Source organism: Triturus cristatus, chromosome 6 (genome assembly GCF_964204655.1).
Source record: "Triturus cristatus chromosome 6, aTriCri1.1, whole genome shotgun sequence".
In the NCBI taxonomy this organism is placed as follows: Eukaryota; Metazoa; Chordata; class Amphibia; order Caudata; family Salamandridae; genus Triturus; species Triturus cristatus.
Genome location: NC_140589.1, coordinates 1,065,890,272 through 1,065,913,037, shown reverse-complemented (window position 1 = coordinate 1,065,913,037; position 22,766 = coordinate 1,065,890,272). Strand labels below are relative to the sequence as shown.

The following is a 22,766-nucleotide window of genomic DNA, read 5'->3' as shown; positions in this document are numbered from 1 at the left end:
CACAGGGGTATACAGAGAGCCCTTCAATATTTAATCAATTGCTGAAGAAATCTCTGGAAAGTCTAACAATGCCTGAAAATTCAGTTTTGGTCCAGTATATTGATGACCTCCTTGTGGCATCAAAAACATGTAAAGCCTGTGAAGTAGACACCATTGCTTTACTGAATCACTTGGCAGATGGAGGATTAAAGGTATCTCCAGCCAAATTGCAATTCTGCAAGAAAGAAGTCCAGTATCTGGGAAATAACATTGAGAAAGGTCTGAGACAAGTGACCATTGACAGGATTAAAATCATTAGAGGGATGAGAGCCCCAATGACACAAAGAGAAGTGAGAATGTTCCTGGGAATGGTGGGTTACTGTCGTCAGTGGATAAGTAACTTTTCCTTGATTGCCAAGCCATTGATTAAATTGACCAAAAGTGAGGTAAAAGACCCATTGGAACTAAACCCAGAAGAAATGGCTGCATTTAAAGAGTTAAAGAACAGACTATGTGAAGCTCCTGCCCTAGGAATGCCAGATTACGAAAAATAATTTGAGCTGTGCTGTAGTGAGAGAAATGGATGTGCACTTTCAGTGTTAATCCAGAAACATGGACGTCTGAGAAGGCCAATTGCCTACTTCTCATCAACACTTGACCCAGTAGCTGTAGGTTTACCAGGTTGCCTAAAAGCAGTAGCTGCTACCTGTAGACGTCTGGAACAAAGTGAGGGAATCATAATGGGATATCCTGTACGGGTATTCGTACCTCATGATGTGGCAATCCTTTTAACAAGGAGCCGGACACAGTTTATGTCTCATAGTCGGCTGATTAAATATGAGAAAGTCATTCTTGGTGCAACAAATGTGACCCTGGAGAGATGTGTGAATGTGAATCCAGCAACACTGTTACCTGATGCTGAATGTGTGGGAGTGAGAAATGAAGTTGATCATGACTGCCTGGATGTGCTTGACTATTGTACAAAACCAAGGCCAGATATAAGAGATCTGCCACTGCCTGAAAGTGATCATGTGTTGTTTGTGGATGGATCTTGCTTGAGAACGGAGGAAGGAACACTGAGTGCTGCATATGCTGTGTGTACAGTTTCAGGAGTTGTGGGAGCATCACCTTTGAAAGGAGTTAAATCCGCTCAGGTGGCAGAATTGGTGGCACTAACTAAAGCCTGCAAGATTGGAAGGAATGTGAGAGTGACTGTGATGACTGACAGCCAGTATGGCTTCGGAGTTGTCCATGATTTTGGCCATCTATGGCTACAAAGAGGTTTCCTGACCTCAAGTGGAACTCCCATAAAGAATGCTGAAGTGGTTGGAAAATTACTAGAGGCGATACAGCTGCCTAAAGAACTAGCAGTTGTAAAATGTGCTGCTCATGGTCAAGGTGATGATTTTGTCACAGTGGGGAACACATTTGCAAATGACATAGCACAATACTGTGCAAGAAATAATCATTCCATTAATCGGAGTAAAGAAAGAGAAATGTCTTCTTGTTCCTTGATGTTTACTAATGAGGTGGGAACATGGGAGGAAGTGAAACAGCTGCAGGATGAGGCAGGAGATGAGGAAATGAAAGATTGGGTGAAAGCAGGTTGTGCACCAAGGGAAAAAGATCATGTGTGGGTCTATAGGGATGGAAGACCAGTCATGCCAAATAGCATGCTATCAACAATGGCAAGGATGTATCATGGCCAAGGACACCTGGGGAGGGATGCTATGATAAGGGCCTTTAAGCAGACCTGGTATAGTCCAAAATTCAGGCTGATAGCAGAGAGTCTCTGTCAGAGATGTCTGATATGTCAGCAATTCAATCATGGAAAGAAAACAGTGGTGAGCCTAGGAACAATAGGCAGAGAGGGAGGACCCTTCACAAGAATGCAGATAGACTTCATTGAAATGCCCCAAGTCAACAGATTGAGGTATGTCCTGGTGGTGGTCTGTTTGTTCTCCAGGTGGGTGGAGGCATATCCAACAAGAAGAAATGATGGGATAACAGTGGCCAAGCTACTGTTGAGAGAGTTCATCCCAAGGTACGGGTTCCCAGTAACCATTGAATCAGACAGAGGAGGACATTTTTATAATGAAATCATGGGTCTGATCTGTGAAGCACTGAGTGTACAGCAGAAGCTACATTGTGCTTACCGACCAGAGGCTTCTGGTGTGGTTGAACAAATGAATGGTACCATCAAAAACAGAATTGGCAAAATGTGCCTAGCCACAGGAATGAAATGGCCCAATGTCTTGCCTCTAGTCCTGATGACCATTAGGTCTACTCCAGACAGAACAACAGGTTTGAGTCCACATGAAATTATCATGGGACGTGCTATGAGACATGCATTTGTACCAGTCAACAAGCTGATGACTATAACTGATGACATGATTTTGGATTACTGTTAAGGCCTGGCTGACGCAGTTCATTCTGTGTTTCACCAGGTTGGAGAAGATGCCACCACCCTTGAAAAGAAACCAGCCCATGATCTGAGCCCACGGGACTGGGTAAGGATAAAAGTCCACAGAAGAAGGAATTGCCTGGTTCCAAGGTGGGGAAGGCCAAGACAAGTCATTCTGACCACAACGACTGCTGTGAAGTGTTCTGGAGTGAAAAATTGGAAACATGCAAGTCACACATTGAGAGTTCCAAATCCAAGAGACGGCACTGGAAAAGAATACTTTGAAGAATCAGATTCCAGTGATGATGCAGACAGTGAGACAGTAAGAAGGAAAAAGAATCCTGAAAGTGGGGAAAGTGAGTCAAGAGAAATTTTCATCCCACCAGAAGAGGTTCTGAAAAGAACAGTGCAAACCGCAGAGACAAGTTCAGATTCTGAAGAAGTACCTGAGGTTTCAACAAACAGTGACCAACACAAAAAGAAAGAAAGAAAAGAAAAGAACATTCCAACAGAAGTGACACCTGAATCAAATGAGGAAATTGGACAAGTTCCACCTGAGATAATTTTTGAAGAAGAAGGGACAGGAAAAGAAAGAGAGGGACAGATTGCGGAAAAACCCCGAGGAGGTGTAGGGAACATCAACAACAAGCTAGGTGAAGGGACAAGTAGACAGCAAGAAGATTGCGTGTCGGAGACCCGAGGAGGGACAGAAGTAGGGAACTCTCCATTGGTGGAAAAAGAGACTGTTGGAGAAAAAGAAGTTGTTGGAGAAAAGAAAACTGTTGATGAACAAGAGGCAACTGAGACAGAGTCTGATGAAAGTGACAATGAGATACATGGAGGACGAGTTCTGAGAAAGAGAACTTGGCTTGGAGAAAGAAACAATAAAGAAGGAAGACAAAAGAGAAATGCTAAAGAAGATCTTTGGCCCAATAAGATAAAGAAACTGAGATATAGACTGACACGAGTTAACTCCTCGAAAGCTGAACAAGTGAACGAAGTGTCAAGTCAAAATCCCACTAAAGAAGAAGAAACAAAGATACCTGAGAGAACTAAAAGAATAAGAAAACCAAACCAGAGGTACAAGTCACCGGAATGGACGTATGTGGCACTGCCTGAACAAGGAGAAGAGGCAAACAGTCAAGGAAGTCCAGAGGAGGCTTTGTTGAAAGTGGTTGCTGAAGAAGAAGCTGTGGGAATCCTGAGAGTTATCTTGTCTGACATTGGAGAAGAGACGGATGTTCAGGACCTGATACAGTTTGATGATGATGAAGAAACAGTGAAAAGTGATGAAAATCCAAATTGAGTAAATCCAAGGAAGTCACTTGAAGAAGAAAGTGAAGAAGTAAAATTAAGAACTAATAGATTGTAATAATCTGGTGGGTACTTGCTGCCCTAAAATGTTCGGTAGTGGAGTAGAAGAGGCTAAGTCAAAAGACACGGTCAAATTAACAAAATGGCTAACACAGAGAATAATCAAAGTAGATGTACCTTTCTGAAAAGATGGTGCAAGATGTGCTGCTGCTGTACAGGATTATTAATGCTGCTTTGGAGCGTACTTGCTCTACTGATTTCTTTTAGAGTCACTATAGACCCTTTAGAAGGACATACTGAGAACAGGACTAATATAGGGAAGAGTTCACAGAAGATAGTACCAACTAGAACTAGCAATGTACATATACATAAGGACAGGTCAATCAATGATTTTTCTAGCAATGTTTTTTCAAAATTGTTGTATGAATACGTAAAGACAATGGAAGTAAGGGATTGCTACGTTTGCATGCAATTACCTGCCTCTGTTTCGGAAGGAGTGACTTATCATCATCTTCCAGCTACGTATGGAATTTCATGTAGTGTGTTGATTAGTATATTTTATCAGTTAGGAAAATTAGATTATAATATGTCTAATGTAGATAACATTCTTGGGCAATTGCCTATGAATAAAGAACTGAATCCTGCAAAAGAAGCTAACACTTTAGGTGAGATTTTTTTAGAAACTAAAGAATTAACCTTAGAATATGTTTTTAGAAACAATTTAACTTGCAGTTTGAAAGGAGAAGAAAATAATTTTCTAGACATGGTTGAGAGAAGAAGGTTGAACATGCACAAGAAAGCAGAAGGGCACAAAATGAGTGAAACAATGTGGGATATTGAGAAAGAAAAATAATTGAAAAATGGAACAGGTCCAACTATGGCTATAGATGCCCCACAGAAAGGCAAGCTATGCATTACCAGGAAGAGATCCCAGTATGATTATTATTTCATAGGGACTAGTGAGTGCCATGATACATACTTTATTGCAACCGGATGGGGATTTAGAGGAGGAGAAGATCCAGTTTTTCCGGGAGTGTATTATATTTGTGGGAACAAGGCTTATTACAGGTTGCCTGACCATTGGTATGGCACATGTTATGTTGGCCTGGTCTTTCCAAAGATTTTTCACATGGATAGAGTAGAAAATGCTGAACAAACTAATCCATTAACACGCTATAGAAGAGAAACATGGACAGAAATTGTAGGAGATATTTTTGGAGCTTTAATTCCAGCAGTGGGAATTTCTTTGAATGCCTTTGGCATTCGTAAGCTGTCAACAGTGGTGGATCGCTTGTCAACAAGCACCGTTGGAGGCTTTCTTTTGGTAAATACTGAAATGGTTGCTTTGCGCGCTATGGCGATGCAAAATCGACTTGCCCTTGACATTCTTTTGGCAAAAGAGGGTGGAGTCTGTGGAATGCTGAAAGTTCAACATTGTTGCACTTACATTCCTGACGAAAGCAAAGATCTAAAAGTTTATATCAAAAATATTACTGATTTGCATGAAGAATTAGTATCACTGGAAGCTGAAAGTATCTGGACTAAAATGGCTAATAAAATGATTGCTATTAAGAATTTCGTAGCTAAAATAGGTAGTACCATTTTTGGTAAGATATTATTTCCATTAACACGTGTAATAGTTGCATTATTGATTCTTAGACTAGGGTGTATGTGTTGTAGATATAGAAGAAATAAAAAGAAAATTACAAAAGAAAATGTTAAAAGGAGACAAAAGAAACCAGAAAGAGATCCACAAGAAATAGAATTAGAAGAGCTAAGAGAAAGCATTTATATAGAAACTAAGAAAGAAGATGAGATGGAAACAAGGGTTTGAAAAATGAACAAGAAGATATTTTGAATTCCTTCAAAAGGGGAAATTAAATTGATTTTTGGGTTTTTGATTTTTGTGGTGCTAAGATATCACCAAAGGGGGGATTGATGGAGCAGGGTTTTTACTTTAAACCCAAATACCTGTTTCATTTTCGCATGTTATAATTAAAAGTACTACTGATTAATTATTAATCATTAAAAGTTTATCGAAACTTGTCTAATCAACCTTATTAACAGAAGAATTACACGTGGGAATGCTATTGCATGGCTAAAATAATAAGTGAACTAAGTTGGTGAGCAAATTGACGAAATAGATGTTGCTTATGTGATGTTATTGTGTTTTGCGCTTATAATTAATATGCATTAATGGCTTTTGATGTCGCAAATGGCTAGATAAATACATACACATAAGGGTATTAGTGGGGGAATAACACTGTATAATCATTTCCGTGCAGTAATTTTGTTTTGTGTTTCATTTTACTTAAGTTGACCAATGTGGCCTACTAAAAGATGGCTACCACCCGCAGCCTGCATTCGAGTTGATGGAAAATTTTGCAAGGAGGCTTCGCACTGCCTGTGACCTTGCCCTCTTGACGAACTGAAAAGCCATGATCATGACGACAGATCCAGGAGTGATGCCAAGTGCCCCTGAACATGAAATTTGTATCTAAACAAAATACTGACTTTATGAACTTATGATGATCCCATGAATGGGATACAAATTATCCAAAAGAGACATCCGTAGAAGTAACGAATTAGTTGTGGACCCTTTATTTTTCTATTCATTATTTGAGACGATCAATGTGTGTGAAATTGTACTGATGTATCGCAATGTACCAAGACGACATAATTTCCGCCATTTCATCCGTTTTGTATGATATGATTGCAACATTTTGGAATGTAATTTTAGTATAAATATTAGTAGACTAGAGAGGTCTAGCGCCACTTCTTCCCGAACTGATGATCCGAGGTCCCGATGCTGACGGAGAGGACGGTGAGTCTACATGACGGCTAGAAACTTTGATAATTTTGCTGAGGACCGGTTCTGACTTAGGATCTGACTTTTAGCCAGAATAGGTAAATATGAGAGAAATGAATTTGCATTTAATTGGCTTTTCATACAATTTTAGATAAACAAATATTCTGTTTGAATCACTGTGTCGGGTGGTTATTTTATTGTCATGTTATTGAATTTATTTACGTATCTGAAATGTTTTTCACCAGATCTATAGCAACTAGTTGATGCCATTGACCTCAGAGTACATGCAGATTGGTTAGGTATCAGAAAGTGTTTCCCCTTATACATGGCACGGATAGAGTGGTAGGATGAATGTTGGTGTAATGGGCCCCACCAGCGTGTGATGTGTGTGTGCGTGCGTGACTGTGTAATCACTCCGTCCGTGGAAGTAGAGAGGATTCGGAAGCTCCGATCTGCACCACCCTCCCCCTTCAGGTCAGCACCCAGTGCGGCTGCACCAGCCGCACCACCCTAAAGCTGGCCCGCGATAAATAGGTCATTGTCTGCTGTAGAACATCATGTGGAAATGGTAGAAAATGGCAGGTAGATAGGTTTGAGAAGGACCTTGTTGGCTGGTTGCAGCCACGGATGCCCAACTGTCACCTGCTGGCAAGATTTAGTATTGTTACTGCAGACTGCTGACCAAGGCTTGATTTGAGGCCCTCCACATCCTGACTGGGTAATGCTGTAAGAGAGGTGGGACACTAGGCTGAATGACCCTTTACTTAGAAGAGGAACTATAAAAACCAAAAACATAGGTAAGAAAGGTGCCATGAGAGACTCTGATTTGTTCAAAAGATAAACATACTTACAAATAAATAAATGCTTAAAAATCTGAAAAAGAAAGCTGAGCAAGTAGAAAGAAAGACAAACAGAAGAGGAAAATGACAGAGGACTGCAGACAGGAAATAGGTCAAAGCAGAGAAGGCAAAAACCCCATCAGGAGTGAAACACCACTCTGCAGTGCTCTAAACAACCTTCATGATATGTAATCTAGAAAGTATCTCCCAAAAACAATGAAATTAAGGGGGTCGAAACCTGAGGTGACAATGGATAGCTGATTAAGTTAAATAGCTCGTCTCGTTATAGGAAAAGGGCAGTAGGAAGCTTTTCGTTAGGTCAAGATTTGATAATACCTAGTCCTTGGGCAAAAATGTATAAAGATAAGATAGCTGTATTTGAATAAGGAATGGTGAGGGAGACAAGTAGATGAGAGCACATGGATCAGAGGATGCAATTGCACAAAAAGGGACACTTGAGGTATCCTAGAGAAAATCAGAGCAACAATTGTAAGACATCACAGAAACTGTAACAGACTTTATAGTCAGTAGGAAAATTTGGAGGATAACTTGGCCTGAAATCGAGAAAGCCCTAACATTTGTCAGTGGTCTAGAAATGTTATCCAGTTTAAGGAGTTCTTTTCTTTTTGTTTTAAAAAACTTTTATTATGATTTTCATGTTTTTATCTAACACAAAGAATAATGAAAAACTCTCATTGTTGAGAGTATTGCACTGTTAACCAGTGTTAATTTGTACATGTTTCGAATAGTCACCACAGCATTCAATGAACTGTCAATTTAGTCTTCTGGTCTTGTAATTCCCAGTCATTTTGCCTACATACATCCTTCCTCTTCTGCAGTGCCTCTCTCATGGTCATAATCAAAGGGGAATGGTCTAAAATGCATGCCCCTATATCCCTGAAGCAAGAGAGAACCGCAATGTGTACAAAGTCATTAATCTTAGAGATGGATCTATGTGCCTCAAAGCAGCACAAGTGTTGCCTCTCATTGCAGTCTGTAGAATCCAGGGAAGTAAACCTTCCAGTGGCACTTGTGATTCGTCATGTTTAGTTCCTTGGTCCTAAACCAGAGTAGGTCTTTCTCCACCACAATACTGAGGTCCCGTGTAGCATCCAACAGCAGCTTGGCAAACCCTTTCAGGAAACCATGATCTTCTTTCCTTTCCATGGACAGGAGAATGAGGTAAAAAGACTCTGTGCATCCACTTAAACTTTATTTTGAGAGCTTGGAGACGAGTTCCACATTAAAATTGCCATGTCTCTAGAGGGGTGTGTAAGACCAACATGTGGTAAATGTCAAAACTTTTGCCTGTCAATAAAATGTTTTGCTGTACCCACCAAGTTAGTTTGTGGCAGTAGGACTAGGTTTGCTTTTTTCCTTGGTAGATCTTGAATAATCACACTTTTTTAGTTCTGTCTTTAAGAATATATTTATTTCACACAGCATGCATCTTACTCTAGGAACCCGTTTGTCAACTACTACCATCTGATGTGTAAGCTGTATTTCTCTTGCTCATGTCTAGATCTGACTCAACAGATGAGGCACTGAGGACAGTTTAGATTTCAAGATGGTGTTAGAACATTTGACAAGACTTTATGATTGTTGTGCCAAAATGAAACTATGCCCACCTGAGTAAGTGTTCTCTTTAACTAGGCTTGTGAGATGTTAAGCACACTTCGAGAAAGATATTGGCTTAAGCTATTATATGTAAAGGTGTGTGTCGTCTTGGATCAGTCCAAGTTGGTTCAATACATAACAACAGTCCGGACCATATGGAACATTAACAGACAAAATACCAATATTTAAGAGGGCCCAACACAGTTGTACAGTTGGAACAGGAAACTGATCCTCATGGTGAGGAGTTGCTCAACACCCATTTCTACATCCATCCTTCTATAAGTAGAGACAGCTGCCCTTTTAGAGTGCCATGAAAACTGTGTTCTAAAACTCCTGCTTGATTTCCAATCTTTTTCCAATTCCGAATCGTTTTGTTATATGATCAAATTAAAATCAGTGTTCTGAAATGATTGAGCAAAAACAATGCCATCTCGGTCAAAAATACAAATGTAATTACTGGCTCTTAATACAGTGCAGAACTGTGCGGATGCCCCAACTTTAATATCTATAGAATTATAGAGAAATGCTATATGAGTTGCCTTCATGCATGCTCACTTTGACAATACAGACGGAGGTGGCCATCAATAGCATTAACAAACGTTCTGCATTTACCCCTTGAAATTCTGTGTAAGGATCTGTTTGAATGTGCCAGGTTACATATATCTGGCTTCCCATACATTCTTGCTGTCTCAGGAGTGTGTTAATGGCTTACCATGGATTTCAATGTGAGAGGAGTGTTTCATGTCGAGCCTAACTAACAGGGAAACAAGAATTCATACCAGTCGAACAGTGTTACTGGAATGAGACAGTTAGAAGAACTCTTGGCCAAAAGTGTGATAGTAGTATGAAAACAAGATGAACAATACCTTGATATGCTTTTACTCCTTGATTAAAACATTTACATTTCCGCTTTCACCTGAGAGTTATCTTCATGGGCAGTCGGATCAACAATTCAAAGCAAATCTGTTCTTACCCATGTGTATGCTTTATGATGATAAGTCTTTGGAATTGTTGCTGCAATTTCTTTCCTTTGGTATTGAACATCCAGATTAGCTCTAATGTCCAATAGGTACCAGGTCTGTATGATTTCAGGAATAACTAGTTCAAATGTGGTCCTGTCAATCTTAAATATGTACATATTTATACTTTACCTACTGGTGGTTGCCAGTAGGTAGTTGTGGTTAGGACCTAGTTTCCATAGGAATATCGCTTTTGTTTTGCTTTGGCACCATTTGAGGAATCTTCATGAAATCTTCAAAGCTAGTTTGCCAATCACTTCAGCTGCTGATTGGAATATTTCGGGGTGATCCGTCAAGTGGGGGCAGAGAAAAAGAGGGGGTCCCAACATTCATTTTCCGTACGCTATTTCCCATGGGTATTTTAGACTCGACTACAGCCAAAAATGCTGAATGGATTTACACCAAATTTGGCAGAACGCCAGACCTTGGTCCAGAAAGAGAGCTTTTTGTAATTTGGTGTAAATATTTCAAGTAGTTTTGAAGTAATTAAAAAAAATGTATGCATATGTAGAGATGCGGAGGCTCAGCGGATCACGACAGATCTCATACTGAGATCTGATTGGGTGCCAGCACTTCAATCAGGCTGAGTCCCAAGAAAAATGAAAAAAATCGACATGGGAGCAGGGTAAGAATACCCTGACCCCCTAGGCCTGGTAGTGGGATCCCACAGGCCAAAACATTTTTTTCTTATAAAGTTTTACTGCGAATTTGTGGAGGATACACAAACATTTTTTAAAATACAAGACTAATCTCCAATGCTTGTTTTTTTTTTACCCCCCCTCCGGATGGGCCAGATCTTGTGGGGAGACAATATATATATTCGGAGAGAGGGGGTGGACATTGTCCCCCCTCCCCTGGCAAATTCTGACCCCGGGGACCCCATCGCCAAGGGCCCAGCCTTATTATAAGGGGGAGGGGCACACGGCCCACCTCCTTGGGCTGATTCCCACCCCGGAGACCCCATCCCCCTGGGTCCCAGCTGAATATCAAAAGGGAGAGGGGGCTGTGCATCCCCCTTCCCCAGGCCAATTTGGGCTCCGGGGACCCCATCCCTGGGGCTCAGCCAAATATTCAAATGGGAAGGGAGGGCATGAGGCCCCCTCCTCGGACCAATTTTGGCCCTGGGGACCCCATCCCCCAGGTCCTGCTCATGCTATGAACCGGGTTGTCCACCCATGGGATATAGCAGTTTCCCTGCCCGCACTGGCACGGGCAGGGAAACCTATCTTTACTCTTGCTTGCTGGGAGAAATTTCAAACTCCCGCCACACTGGAGCAAACACCAAGTCCACTCCCATCAGGCGGGAGCATGAAAAATGCTCCCGCCTGCTGGGAGCAGACTATTTATCCATTTCCCTTCCCGCACTGAAGCGGGCAGGAAAACAGATGAAAAGATTGCCCCCGCCCAGGGAGAGGAGCATTTTTATCTGCTCCCTGCGGGTGGGAGCAATGCCTGCTCCCGCTGGAGGTGGGGAGCGAGTTGAAATCATGGGGCCATGGGGCCTTGCGGATTCCCCTATGGCTTCCAACCATAGAGCAGTGGGTGCCCTGGGTGTTGGACGAGCCCCCGGGGATGGGGTCCCGGGGCCAAAATCGGCCTGGGAGCTGTGTGCCCCCCCTTTTTGGAATGTGGCCGGGCCCCAGGCGATGGGGTCTCCATGCTGAAATTGCTCCGGGGACGAGTGCCCTGTGCCCTCTACCCCATAAATATAGTGCCAGGCTCCAGGGGATGGGGTTCCTTGGGCCAAAATTAGCCTGATGAGGGGGGCACATGCCCCCCCCACACAAATTGTGCCAAGCCCCGGGGCATGGGGTCTCTGGTGCTGAAATCAGCCAGGGAAGGGAGGCTGCGCTCCCGGGTGTGACTAACCCTCCACAGTGCATAACCAAAGGTCATGTGGTGCTAGAAGTTGGTTGCCTGCGGGGGTTTGCCACAGGGCCTAGCTACAGACCAGGACCTGTGGCCAACCCCCTACTGCGCACGGCTAAAGGCGATACGAAATATGTGGTTGGCTGCACACAAGGGGTTGGTGCAGTGGGGGATTGGCCTCAACCTGCGGGCCCCCATCTCGGGCCGCTTTGGGCCCTGGGGAACACATCCCCTGAGGCCGGGTATATTTTTTTAGGTGGAGGGGGCATGTTGAAATAACATATGGCAATTAAATAATGATTAAAGTACTATACATTAAAAAACCCTAGAAATTCACAGAAAAAAAACAAATGTTACAAGGACATTATAGTTGGGAAATAGAATTGAAAAACCCTTAGAAAGTCACTAAAAACCTAAAGGTTGCAGGCACATTATAGTTAGGTTCCGATTTTAAACACATAGCACCATAAAAATTCAGCAGGCATAGTTAAAGTTAACTATAACTTGTTTCCTAAGGTAACTATAACTCACTCCCTCGCCATGCACTGCTAATTATCCTACATATTACATTAGTTCTGACTACGGCTTCCGGTTTTATGGTATTTTTTTTTTTAACATTTCTCTCTGTATTTATCCATATTTATTTTTTGGCCATGTTATTGGTATTTATCCTTATTTCTTTTATGTTTTGTGAATATATGGAGTCTTAAAATGATATATTTCCACATTTATTTAACTGACAAACATGCACTCATACTTTTCTGCCTATCGCGTTTTAGCAAATCAAGCAGCCAAATGTAGCAAAACACTACACCTACAGGTAAACATCATCATTATAATTCAAATATATGTTGACATTCGCCTGCATTGAGGGAAATCTCAACCTAATTTTAACTTCCCATACTGTCTATCTGCTCAACTGTTGTCCTGGAAATTACGAAAAACAGCATGGAGAGTCGCCAAAAAGAAGCACAATTTTCCATATTTTTGAACTTTTAAAAATAAATACAGACAGGAAACACATTGTTTTCTGTCTGTATTTATCTGTAAAAACCAGTAAAAACGGAAAACTGGGAGCCTTAGTTATGACATCTACATTATAGATAATATCACTGCAACCTTTGCAATAAAATTATTGATGAGAAAACTGTGTATGGCAGGGGTGCAATTATAGTTACCTTAGAGCACGTTTGCAGAGTGGTGGAGAAAGGGGGCATGGCCTCTGATGATCTTTCATCGATCCAGTTGTGTAGGTCTTACTGGAGGTACCATGAGGGCTAGTTGGCCCCCAAGGACCCTCAAGTGCCAAGGGGACTTCATCCCATAACTAGTAGTGCACCAGGAGGTGTGTTTGCAGAGTGGTGGAGAAAGGGGGCGTGGCCACCAAAAACCTCTCAGCAATCCCACTGTGTGGGACATGCTGGAGGTAACAGGAGGGGTAGTTGGCCCCCAAGGATCTTCTTTAGGGCCAACTACCTGTCTTGTTATCTCCAATAAGTCCCACACAGCGGGACTGCTAAGAGGTCTTCAGGGGCCACGCCCCCTTTCTCCACCACTCTGCAAACATGGCTCGTGCTGTACTACTGGTTGGGGGATGAGTCCACTTTACTCCTGAGGGTCCTTGGTGCCCAAGAAGCCCACCTGGTTCCTCCTGTAAGTCCTACACTGCGGGATCCTGAGAACTTGTCAGAGGCCCAGCCCCGTTTCTCCACCACACTGCAAGCGTGACTACTAATTAAAAAAAACAGAAATTCACAGAAAACAACAATGGTTACAGGGACGTTATAATTAGGAATTCGCATTTAGAAACCTTGGAAATTCACTGAAAAAAACAAAGGTTACAGGGATGTTATAGTTAGGAAATGAAATTTAAAAAAACTTAGAAATTCACTGAAAAAAACAAAGGTTATAGAGACGTTATAGTTAGGCTCAGGTGTCATTTGTACAAAACCAGAGAAATTTAGCAGTTTGCTGATATAACTATAACTTGCACCCCCTCAATGCACTGCTTATGACCTCACATATTACATCACAATTACCTGGGTATCAGAGCATCCTGAACCTGCCTCCTTATACTACTTTTAGTCCTGCAATCACACCCGCAACATTTTTATCTGGGTTGCGGCCTGACAATCAGATCTCTCTGTACCTCAGGACTAGAACTGTTCTCGCAGTACTGAAATGGCTGATGGGAGAAAAAGCTCACCCTGCCAATTAGAAGACTCTACTTTTTTAAATTTCTGCACTACGGGACTCCCAATGGCCCATCCGTCCAGATATACCTATTTTTTAACCCCTAAGTGACCAACCAGAGCCCCTCTTTAGATGTACATTTCCTGCAAAGGCATGACTCGATTTTGAGACCAGTCCTTCACTTTTTGTGAGATGCCTGCACTCACAAAACTAAAACTGCACTAGCACTAGCGACACCACACTGGGAGCGGCTACATTGTGGTACACATGACTCGATTTACACCAAATTACAAAAAGCATGCTTTGTGAGTAAAGTTCCAACCTTTCAACAAATTTGGTGTAATTTCATGCGGCCATTTCTTAGTTCGAGCCTGGGCAGCGCATGCGCTGCTCTGCGAGGCATGCTGTATTCAGATAGGGACTTGAAGCTCCGCCCACTCTCCACCAATATTTTTTATTGGCTTGTGTCATTGTCCGGTGTAAACTGTGGCTGTTCATTGGTCAAAAGGCCTAGTAGTCCCTCCTTAGTACCACCTTGTCTCATTTTGTAACCTCCCATGGCGACACATCCTGTTACATGTGTTGTTACTCGGTAGACTTTAATTACAGCCTCCGAGCACTATTTTCTCAAATAGCTGTGTCCTGCCTGCTGTTGCAGGCAAGCCACGCTCTCTCCTAATGATTTTTACAAAATGTTATAACATGGGCCCCGAATGCATTTGCAATGCAATAGGGCTTGCATTTGCGAGCGTTAAAGGTATTCTCATTGTAAATAACAATGCCTTTTATTTATCTGTTTTAAAAACAACACATAAATAAAAGGCATCGTCATTTACAATGCCAGTAGCCCAAACTCTCGTAAATGCGAGACCTATTACATTGCAAATGCTTGTTCTTTATTGACAACAGAAATTTCCTATGGGAATTAGCATGGGAAATCAAGGTTAGGGCAGCCCTCTCTTTTTCTTGGAAGTTTCTGTTAATGTGCTATAAAATGACCTGTAATGTTGAACATATGATGTGAAAGCAACTTATGTGGATATTAAATCATTAGAAAATGGTAGCTTTCGTAAATCTATGCATGTTAATCTATGGGTATTTTTTTTAAAAAATTATTGCTTTCAAACTTGTATGCTTCTATAATATTCACAAGCTTTTAAGGCCCAAAGGGATTTTGTAGTGAAACAGATTGAATGCCCATGATGTCTGAATGGCTACAGAAAGCCTGGGAGATTGTTCCAGGGGAAAGGAGACATATTTAATCAGCGATGACCTTATCAACATTTTCTTAGAATTGTTTACCATTTTGGAAAATAGATCTACCAATCCAGCTCTTTAATTAAATTAGATACTTTGCTATTTATGATGGATGTGGAACACAGAGGCATCTGAACATACCTACAACACATTTACTGTGATTCATTGACTGTGGCATAGAAATGACGAAGATAGGTTCTATCATAGGTAGTTACTTCCAAATTCAATGATCACAGGAGAGTGAAATGAGAAAGCACAGCAGGTGCTAAACACACTGTTATATCAAATTCAGCCACTGAATCCCTCTCCCTCAGTACATCAGCTATGGGTGTAAATTTCAAGATCCTAGATCGCAAGACTTCCAGTTAATGTATGGAGCTTCTTGGCTTAAAGGCAGCGGATGGTGATTCACACTTTACAGTTTCTCCACTTTCTGAAGCAAAATGCCAAAAAAGATTTATTTTCCTAACATGTCATATGTAGTGTATGGCAAGGGAGGACAGGTAGTACCCTTTAGTTGGAGAGAGAGCAAGTCTTTCAGGAGATTTTGTCGAGGCGAAACCTGAGCGGAGTGACAACCCTAATCACGGCAGAGACAACCTATTCTCTGGAGCCTTTTGAAAATATGCACCCACCAACCAAGGCAAGGGCAGCAAAATGTTGGTATAGTGTAAATGCCCCCAAGTTCAGTTGGGAAATGAAGAGGTAGAGGAGGAGACTCAACTGCATCTAGAATTGACAGTAGCATCCATCTGGAAGGAACATTAAGAAGCCCAGGACAAGGATTCACAATTCAACTTAAGCCCTCATTACAAGGCTACCGGTTTTTGGTGCGGGGATACCGAGAGGCCAGATTCCCCAATTTAAACCAAGATCCCCACACCAAAATCCAGTGATCATGAGTTTCTCCTTGGAATGCAGAATAACCACATGGGCCCAAATATACCAGGTTCTTTTCCATGTGGTATTTCTCGATTCATGGCAGAAAACCTGTGACATTTTTGTACATACACTGAGCAGGCAGAAAGTGCCAGCAGGAGGGGCAGTGAGGATCGGGGAAAATGGGCGGGTGGAGGTTCAGGGCAGGAGACACAAATGCTCTCAAAGTTCGATCTCTTAACAACTGTTATTCCTTGAGTATTAGAAACCTACCCCTTTACAAATCCATGATTATCATGTTGGAGAAGGGAAGTGGGGTCGGTGACCCTGATGGAGCAAGGACTCATAGAAAAGAGACTTGCTCGGACGCAATCCGCTCCTTTAACCTAATAACAAGTTATTAAGATTGTTTTGTGTTAAACTAATGCACACCACACAAACACGCGGGTTAATGAAGCTTGCTTATGTGTTTACTAATGCGAATATCACGGACGAAGGACTAATAGAACGCTTTAAACAGGGAATCTTTACTGCACATGTGTCAACTGCATCTACGCAGTATGACGAGCTAATGCTTGAAGGGAAATTCTTGCGCATGAGCAGAAGGCACTTACATGGCGGCTTAAAGGCTCACGTGTACGGTATCTGCTTTGCTGAGAAAATAAGCTATTATACTAATGCTAATGCAGGGAAAGTATAAATAAATAAAGGGGAATAGAGTAGAGATGGGTGGTATACAGGGAAACCATTTATTTTTTAAAGTAACATTTGTCTTTCTGACTTTATTATTAGTGCGCATTTGGGCCTCTCGTGTATAACTGACGTAATCTGAGCCATGTGACTGTACTGTACAACTGCGCATGTCTACTGAAAGTGAACCCGGAACGATGACACTGAATTTGAAAAGCAGCCAAGGTCGCAGAGTGATTTGGCCTGAGAACGAACGGTGAAATGTTCAACGGAATGTTTGTACATGTTGAAGTTTTAACCAATGTTGCAAATGTAATGTGAATGCGGGTGGGAAATAAAATTTGTGAATAAAAATTAAGGGGATTGATTATGAACAATGACTAGACTGATTTAGATGGCATGTAAACATGGTGTGATGATCATCCCCCCCTTGCCTGACCAATTAGATTTCAAATTTTTACGATATTGAAACTTTGGTGGGTGGAACTTCCAGAACGAAAGGTATAATTAAGGTAACTTTAGTTAGTTCGTTAGCACAAGAGCCTGAGAGATGAAGAGAGCGGAGATGCTGTCGGTGTAGTGGGTGATGCTGATGCTGAGAGAGACGCTGTGAGATGCTGTTGAAGAAACCGAATGCAGAACTTTCTATCCTAATTTAATTGGGGTTAGATAAGAAGATCGAGGAAGAATCTCGAGGAGGAAGAGAGTGTCAGAGAGGGTTGCGGGGCAATCGTCGGTTCTAGAGAGGTCAACTATCCTGTCCTGAATCCTGTCCTGAATTCTTTGTCGCCTGAACTATCCCGGGGGACCCTTCCCAGCCCTTTGGCCAGGAGGTTGGTCTTCACACCATTCTTGGTAATTATTATTTTGTGTTTTTCCAGATGTTCTTTTCTCTATGTCCTCTCCCTTTCTGTGCATAGGTCATTGCATGAGCCCGAAGTATGTGCTTGATGAATAATTAATTGAATTTTCTCTCCTAATGAGTGAAGGCGACTGTACTGTATTTTTGAAGTGGTTCACATGCTCTAAAATTTAGATAAAGTTTTTTAAATCTTAAAGGAGTTTTTGGTTATTTCATTTTAATTAAAGTACAGGCAAGTTAGTTTTATGTCATTATCACCATCAATTAGTTCAACTAATGGTCCATCGACCAGAGGAAATAACTTTTTGATCTGTGAAGGGTTAGTAAAGGTATTTAGACTAATCCTGAATATTGTGAAACATATAAAACCCAGTCCAGCGGTTTACTTGACAGTGTGTGTGTTTATGGGCCCAAGGTGAGTATCAGTTGTTGATAGTACGCTGCTGGATCAACCCTAAATAAGAATGTGAGACATTGTGAATGTTGTAAGACCATTTCTAGACAAATCATTGCAAAATAATCTTTTCTGTACCATATATCACTATAAGACAAAACTGCAGTGTAGTGAAGGGTCGTTCATAATATGGCAGTGAAATGTCGGAAATGAGTATTCTGAAAACATGTAAATGTCATGCTTGATTTCATGGAAAACTTGGTAGCTTTGCATATACATGTACATTCCCCTAGCAGGCTATTTGTCAGCGGCGTCACTATGGGGGTGCGGGGGGTGCGGACCGCACCGGGTGACACCCTCACACGGGGTGACACCAAAGGACCAGTGTGTGCAGTAGTGCAGAGCAACGCAACGCAACCTAACCTTTCAGGAGGAGGAGGTGCCTGTGTGCAGTGCGCACTGTCTCCTCCTTCGCCGCGTCTGCGTGTCTCGGCAGTGGCGTCATTACTAGAGACTCTAGGCCCGGGTGCAGTGATGTCATTCTGAATCCGGGAATCCCGCATGCGCATTGGGCCCTAAAAGTGCGCGTGACTGGCATCACGAGGAGGTCGGAGCAGAGGTTGACCCCCCGTTTCTGGGCCGCCATAATTTAATTCTATTCCAAGGAGCCTCAAGGCTAGCCGCCGGCTGACGTAGCCCCCCCCCCTGTCTGCCACCAACTCAGCAGGTGAGTTTCTCCGGCAGACCAGCACCAATTGATTAGGTCATGGGTCAGGTGGTGGTAGGTGGTGGTCAAGCGGTTATGCTGCCTGCTTGTGCGCTGTGCGATGCAATAATAATGGTCATCATGGGTCAGGTCACGGTGGTCAAGCGGACGCTGCGGACCGGTTATGCTTATGCTGCCTGTGCTGTGTGTGTTGTTGGGAGTGTCGACTTTTCACTTATGTGACTTTGACTTCTTGAGCAGGGCGCAGGGCGGAGGGCGGAGGCAGTGCGTAGCGAGGTGGCCTGCCTGCCTGTCTCTCTGATCACTGCCTCTCTGATCACTGATCACCACGTCTTCGAGAGTTGTGGGCCCATCTTTTGAGCGGTTGGGACTCAGGAGGCCTGCAGTGCGAAGAGACGACTTTCAGGCACAGCAGCTCTGCCTCTGTGTACATGCTGGCTGGACCTGCCCAGAGGCCCCGGATGCAGGACTGTGGCTCGGACCCGAGGCGCTTTAACACCAGGGTCTCTGTCGCATTGTTAAAACTCTCAGTTTAAAGCTCACTCCAGATACTAGGCGCTACACACTTGACAAGGGTCACTCAAAATGATGGAAATTACAGAAATGTCCTGACCCAATTTGCATTTTTCAACCCAGGTCCGTGATCTGGTGATGTTGCTGCAGTCGCTTTAATTAATTATCCATCTCCAAAAAAGTGACCTTTAACCCAGGAAGTGCCTTCTCTTGGAGGAGGCAGATCTCCGCTCGTGTCTGTACCTCTAAGGGTGTTATACTGTGTGTATCTCTTCTTGCAAATAACTTCAGGCCTCAGTCTCGCCTGCTAGCACGGCAGATCTTCTCTGAGTCTAACTCTTACTGAAAACAGTGGCTGCCTGCAAGACGGGGTTCTCACTCTCTTTCCTCTCCTTTCTTTTATTTGCACCCCTGTGAAATGGATTCAAAAAAGAAAATCACTTTTGTTGGAAATCAATGTCGTATTTTTCTGACATTTAATTCCAAAGTGCAGCATCGGGAATAAAAGTTTAAAAATATGAAAAATAAATACCTAAATAACGTAAGACAGAGTGGTAGCAAACTGGCCAGATTTATTTTATTCACACCCAAACACATTAGCGCCACTTTTACAGAGTTTGCCAATGAAGCGCTATTTTTGTTGTCTTGGCTTTGTTTTCCCTGGGCTTGGAACTAGTGCACCAATCCTAGAGGTACTGCAATGTGAGGATTGAGAAACAAAATTTGTACTGCTGCTCTGCATCTAGGGATGTTGTCTTTTTTTACCATACTGCTTACGTTTTGTAAGGATATAAGCAATGGCCATTGAAATGGGTCCATTCAGGGCCCTGTAGTCATGTCCTTAACTTTTCAGACAAAAGCACTCACTGATTTCTGAAGAGTGAGTGTAAAAGCGTTAAGGTAACCATGTTGTTCCTGCTTACATTTCACATGGTTTGTAACATTTTGCATCCCCTATGATTGTTTGTTTTTTCCAGGATGCTGTCACTTTTGTTTTGTAAATGTAGGCCACATATTGCTTTTGCCCAGTGTGTAATTTAAATTGAGCCGCATCCAGGTGTTTAATTGGGTTGTAGTTGAAGGCAGTCTGATTTTTTCTCAGTGGGACAGTATGGTGTTCAGTGGGGGAGAGGATGTGGCACTATGGCCAAAGCTGCTGAATTTGGAACTGGGGAACCAGGTTCAGCCTTAATAACCAGTCCACCAGACCACTCTCCTGAGAGAGCAGTATCTCATGCTAGACCTTAGAAGGCTTCGCAAGACATTAGAAGCCCCGGTGTCGTAGCACCAGCAGGTGGACCCTAGCATGACAAGTGTAGGTTAACTTTCAAGGCTTGTCCACCACTATTCATACTGAAGTTCAACTCCAGTCTTGAGGGCAGGCCTATGAAGCAGCACACCCTAGAACAACAGTGACCCTGTCACTGAGATCACAGGACCCTTGAGAAGGGCCAGCTCTAGGGCGGTGCAACCGGTGTGACCGCACCAGGTTCTTACTTTAGGTGGAGGCATCATTTTTCTATGTAGTTCTTAGTTCATAACTTATTACAGTCTTTTACCTCCGACCTTGTTGAATTCAATTTTTCTTCTATGGCCTTTGTAAATATAGGACCTACATTTACAAACGTTACTAAGGATTCTGTATGGTCCCGTTATTTGCCAACTGTGTCCACTGGCGGACTCAGAGTGGAGGAGGTCCTTGAGGTAAGTCGTGAGGGAGTGACACCATGAGTTACCCGCACCTGGTGACACCAACCCTAGTGACACCACTGCTATTTGTTAACATTCTAAAGTTTAAAACACACCATACTGAAACTGCAAGGATTACAGGACAGGCTTTGTTTTAAGAATCTTCATTGAATTATGGAACAGAAGCATGTATCGGTCTTTCTTACCCACTGTGGGAAGTATGCTTGGGGCTCGAAATACTTCCCATCGGGCTCATTCTTTTTAAAATCACCAAAGTCAGCCTGCAGCCTGTACGCCGCCAACAGGAAGTACACTTCCTCCTTCTGCGTGCACTGGGATCTCAGCACTTGTTCCTTGAGGTGGCAGTAGTACAAGTGTCTTGCTGCTTTGTCACTATTGTTGGAGAAAAAACACAAACCTCACAGTTACTTACTATATCTTTTATTCCTCTTCTGCAAAATTAGCCTGAAAAACAATTTAACGATATTGCAGGTTTAAATATTAATTTTTTCCCAAAAAGCACTTCAGCTAATTGAGCACAGCAACTGATTAAATTAAATGACAGAAGAGACCTGCACGACTTGCGATAAAAGAGATTTAAAAGATGAGGACTGCATTTTCACTGTCCCTGTGAGGAGTCCAGCCATTGATTGGAAAGGAGGATATTATTCACCAATTAATTTCATTTATTGTGCAAAGAGACAGCAAAGCATATCCCAAAAGTGTGCACTGACTGAAGAATGGACAGTTTTGTCATATCCATTTCTCGGTCTAGGCCTGGCACTTGCCAACACTATCTGTGTCCTGCTTGATGGATGGCTTAAGGTATTGGGAACCTTATCAGCAGGACCTGTCACCTGTGGCACATGGCCTCTTCTCTTCAGCACCATTGGCTCTGGACAAAGACTTACTGTAACACTAAGAACTGAGGTTGAGGCATAACTGCTAGAAGCTGGTAACAAACACTTAGGGCCCGATTACGATGCGGGCTGGAATGGCTCCGACCGTCGGTTGGAGCCCTCCAGCCTGCATCGTAATAGTCTGGTTGGATTGCCTTCCGACCGACCCATGTCGATGGGGTCTGTCAGAAGGTTATCTGAAGTGGTTTTCCGAATGGCCCGTCTGCCATTCGGAAACCCTGCAGTAATCCCTCTGCCGGCTTTTTACGGACGAAGGATTACAATGGCAGATTCGCACTGCCTTTCTGTGCCAGCCTTTCCGACACAGAAAGGCATTGGAATCTGTCTTTGGGGGACCCAAGCAGGGACCCTTTGTGTGCAAGGCCACCGAATGGCAGACTAGGGGGCACACATGGTGCCCCCCTGTTGATACCTGAACCAGGTGGCAGGCACCTTGAGGTGCCTGCCACAGGGTGCAGGGATGAACTGCACCTCTGCTTTTTGCAATGAGAGAATGCATTCCATTCAGAATGTATGCTCCCATTGTAAGTACAGGATCCTACTTCCTGGGCTGGAACTGACGGCAGGAGGTCATTTGGTTTCATTTCCAAACCGAAGTTGGATGGACTCCGGTCGGCACGACATCGGAATCTGGCCCTTAGTTGTACCATTGGCGATTGGCAGTAAGGGATAGGCCTCTTTACATGCCCTAAAAGATGCCCTTACAGACGGGCAGAACTACTCAACCAGCAAAAAAGGGCGGGTGAGGATAACAAGCCTGTTGTATTGTGCTTTGTTTATTTCATAATTTGC

The 22,766-nt window shown here is 42.9% G+C and overlaps 1 protein-coding gene across 1 annotated transcript in view; it reads right to left on the bottom strand.

The window, feature by feature from the left end:
- The window catches only part of FRMD1 (FERM domain containing 1), a 574,048-nt gene that overhangs the window by 335,598 nt on the left and 215,684 nt on the right, over window positions 1–22,766 (bottom strand). Inside the window, exon 5 of the mRNA XM_085611901.1 lies at window positions 21,261–21,447. Within this exon, the coding sequence (XP_085468027.1) occupies window positions 21,261–21,447 (187 nt within the window). The remainder of the gene's footprint in view (window positions 1–21,260; window positions 21,448–22,766) is intronic.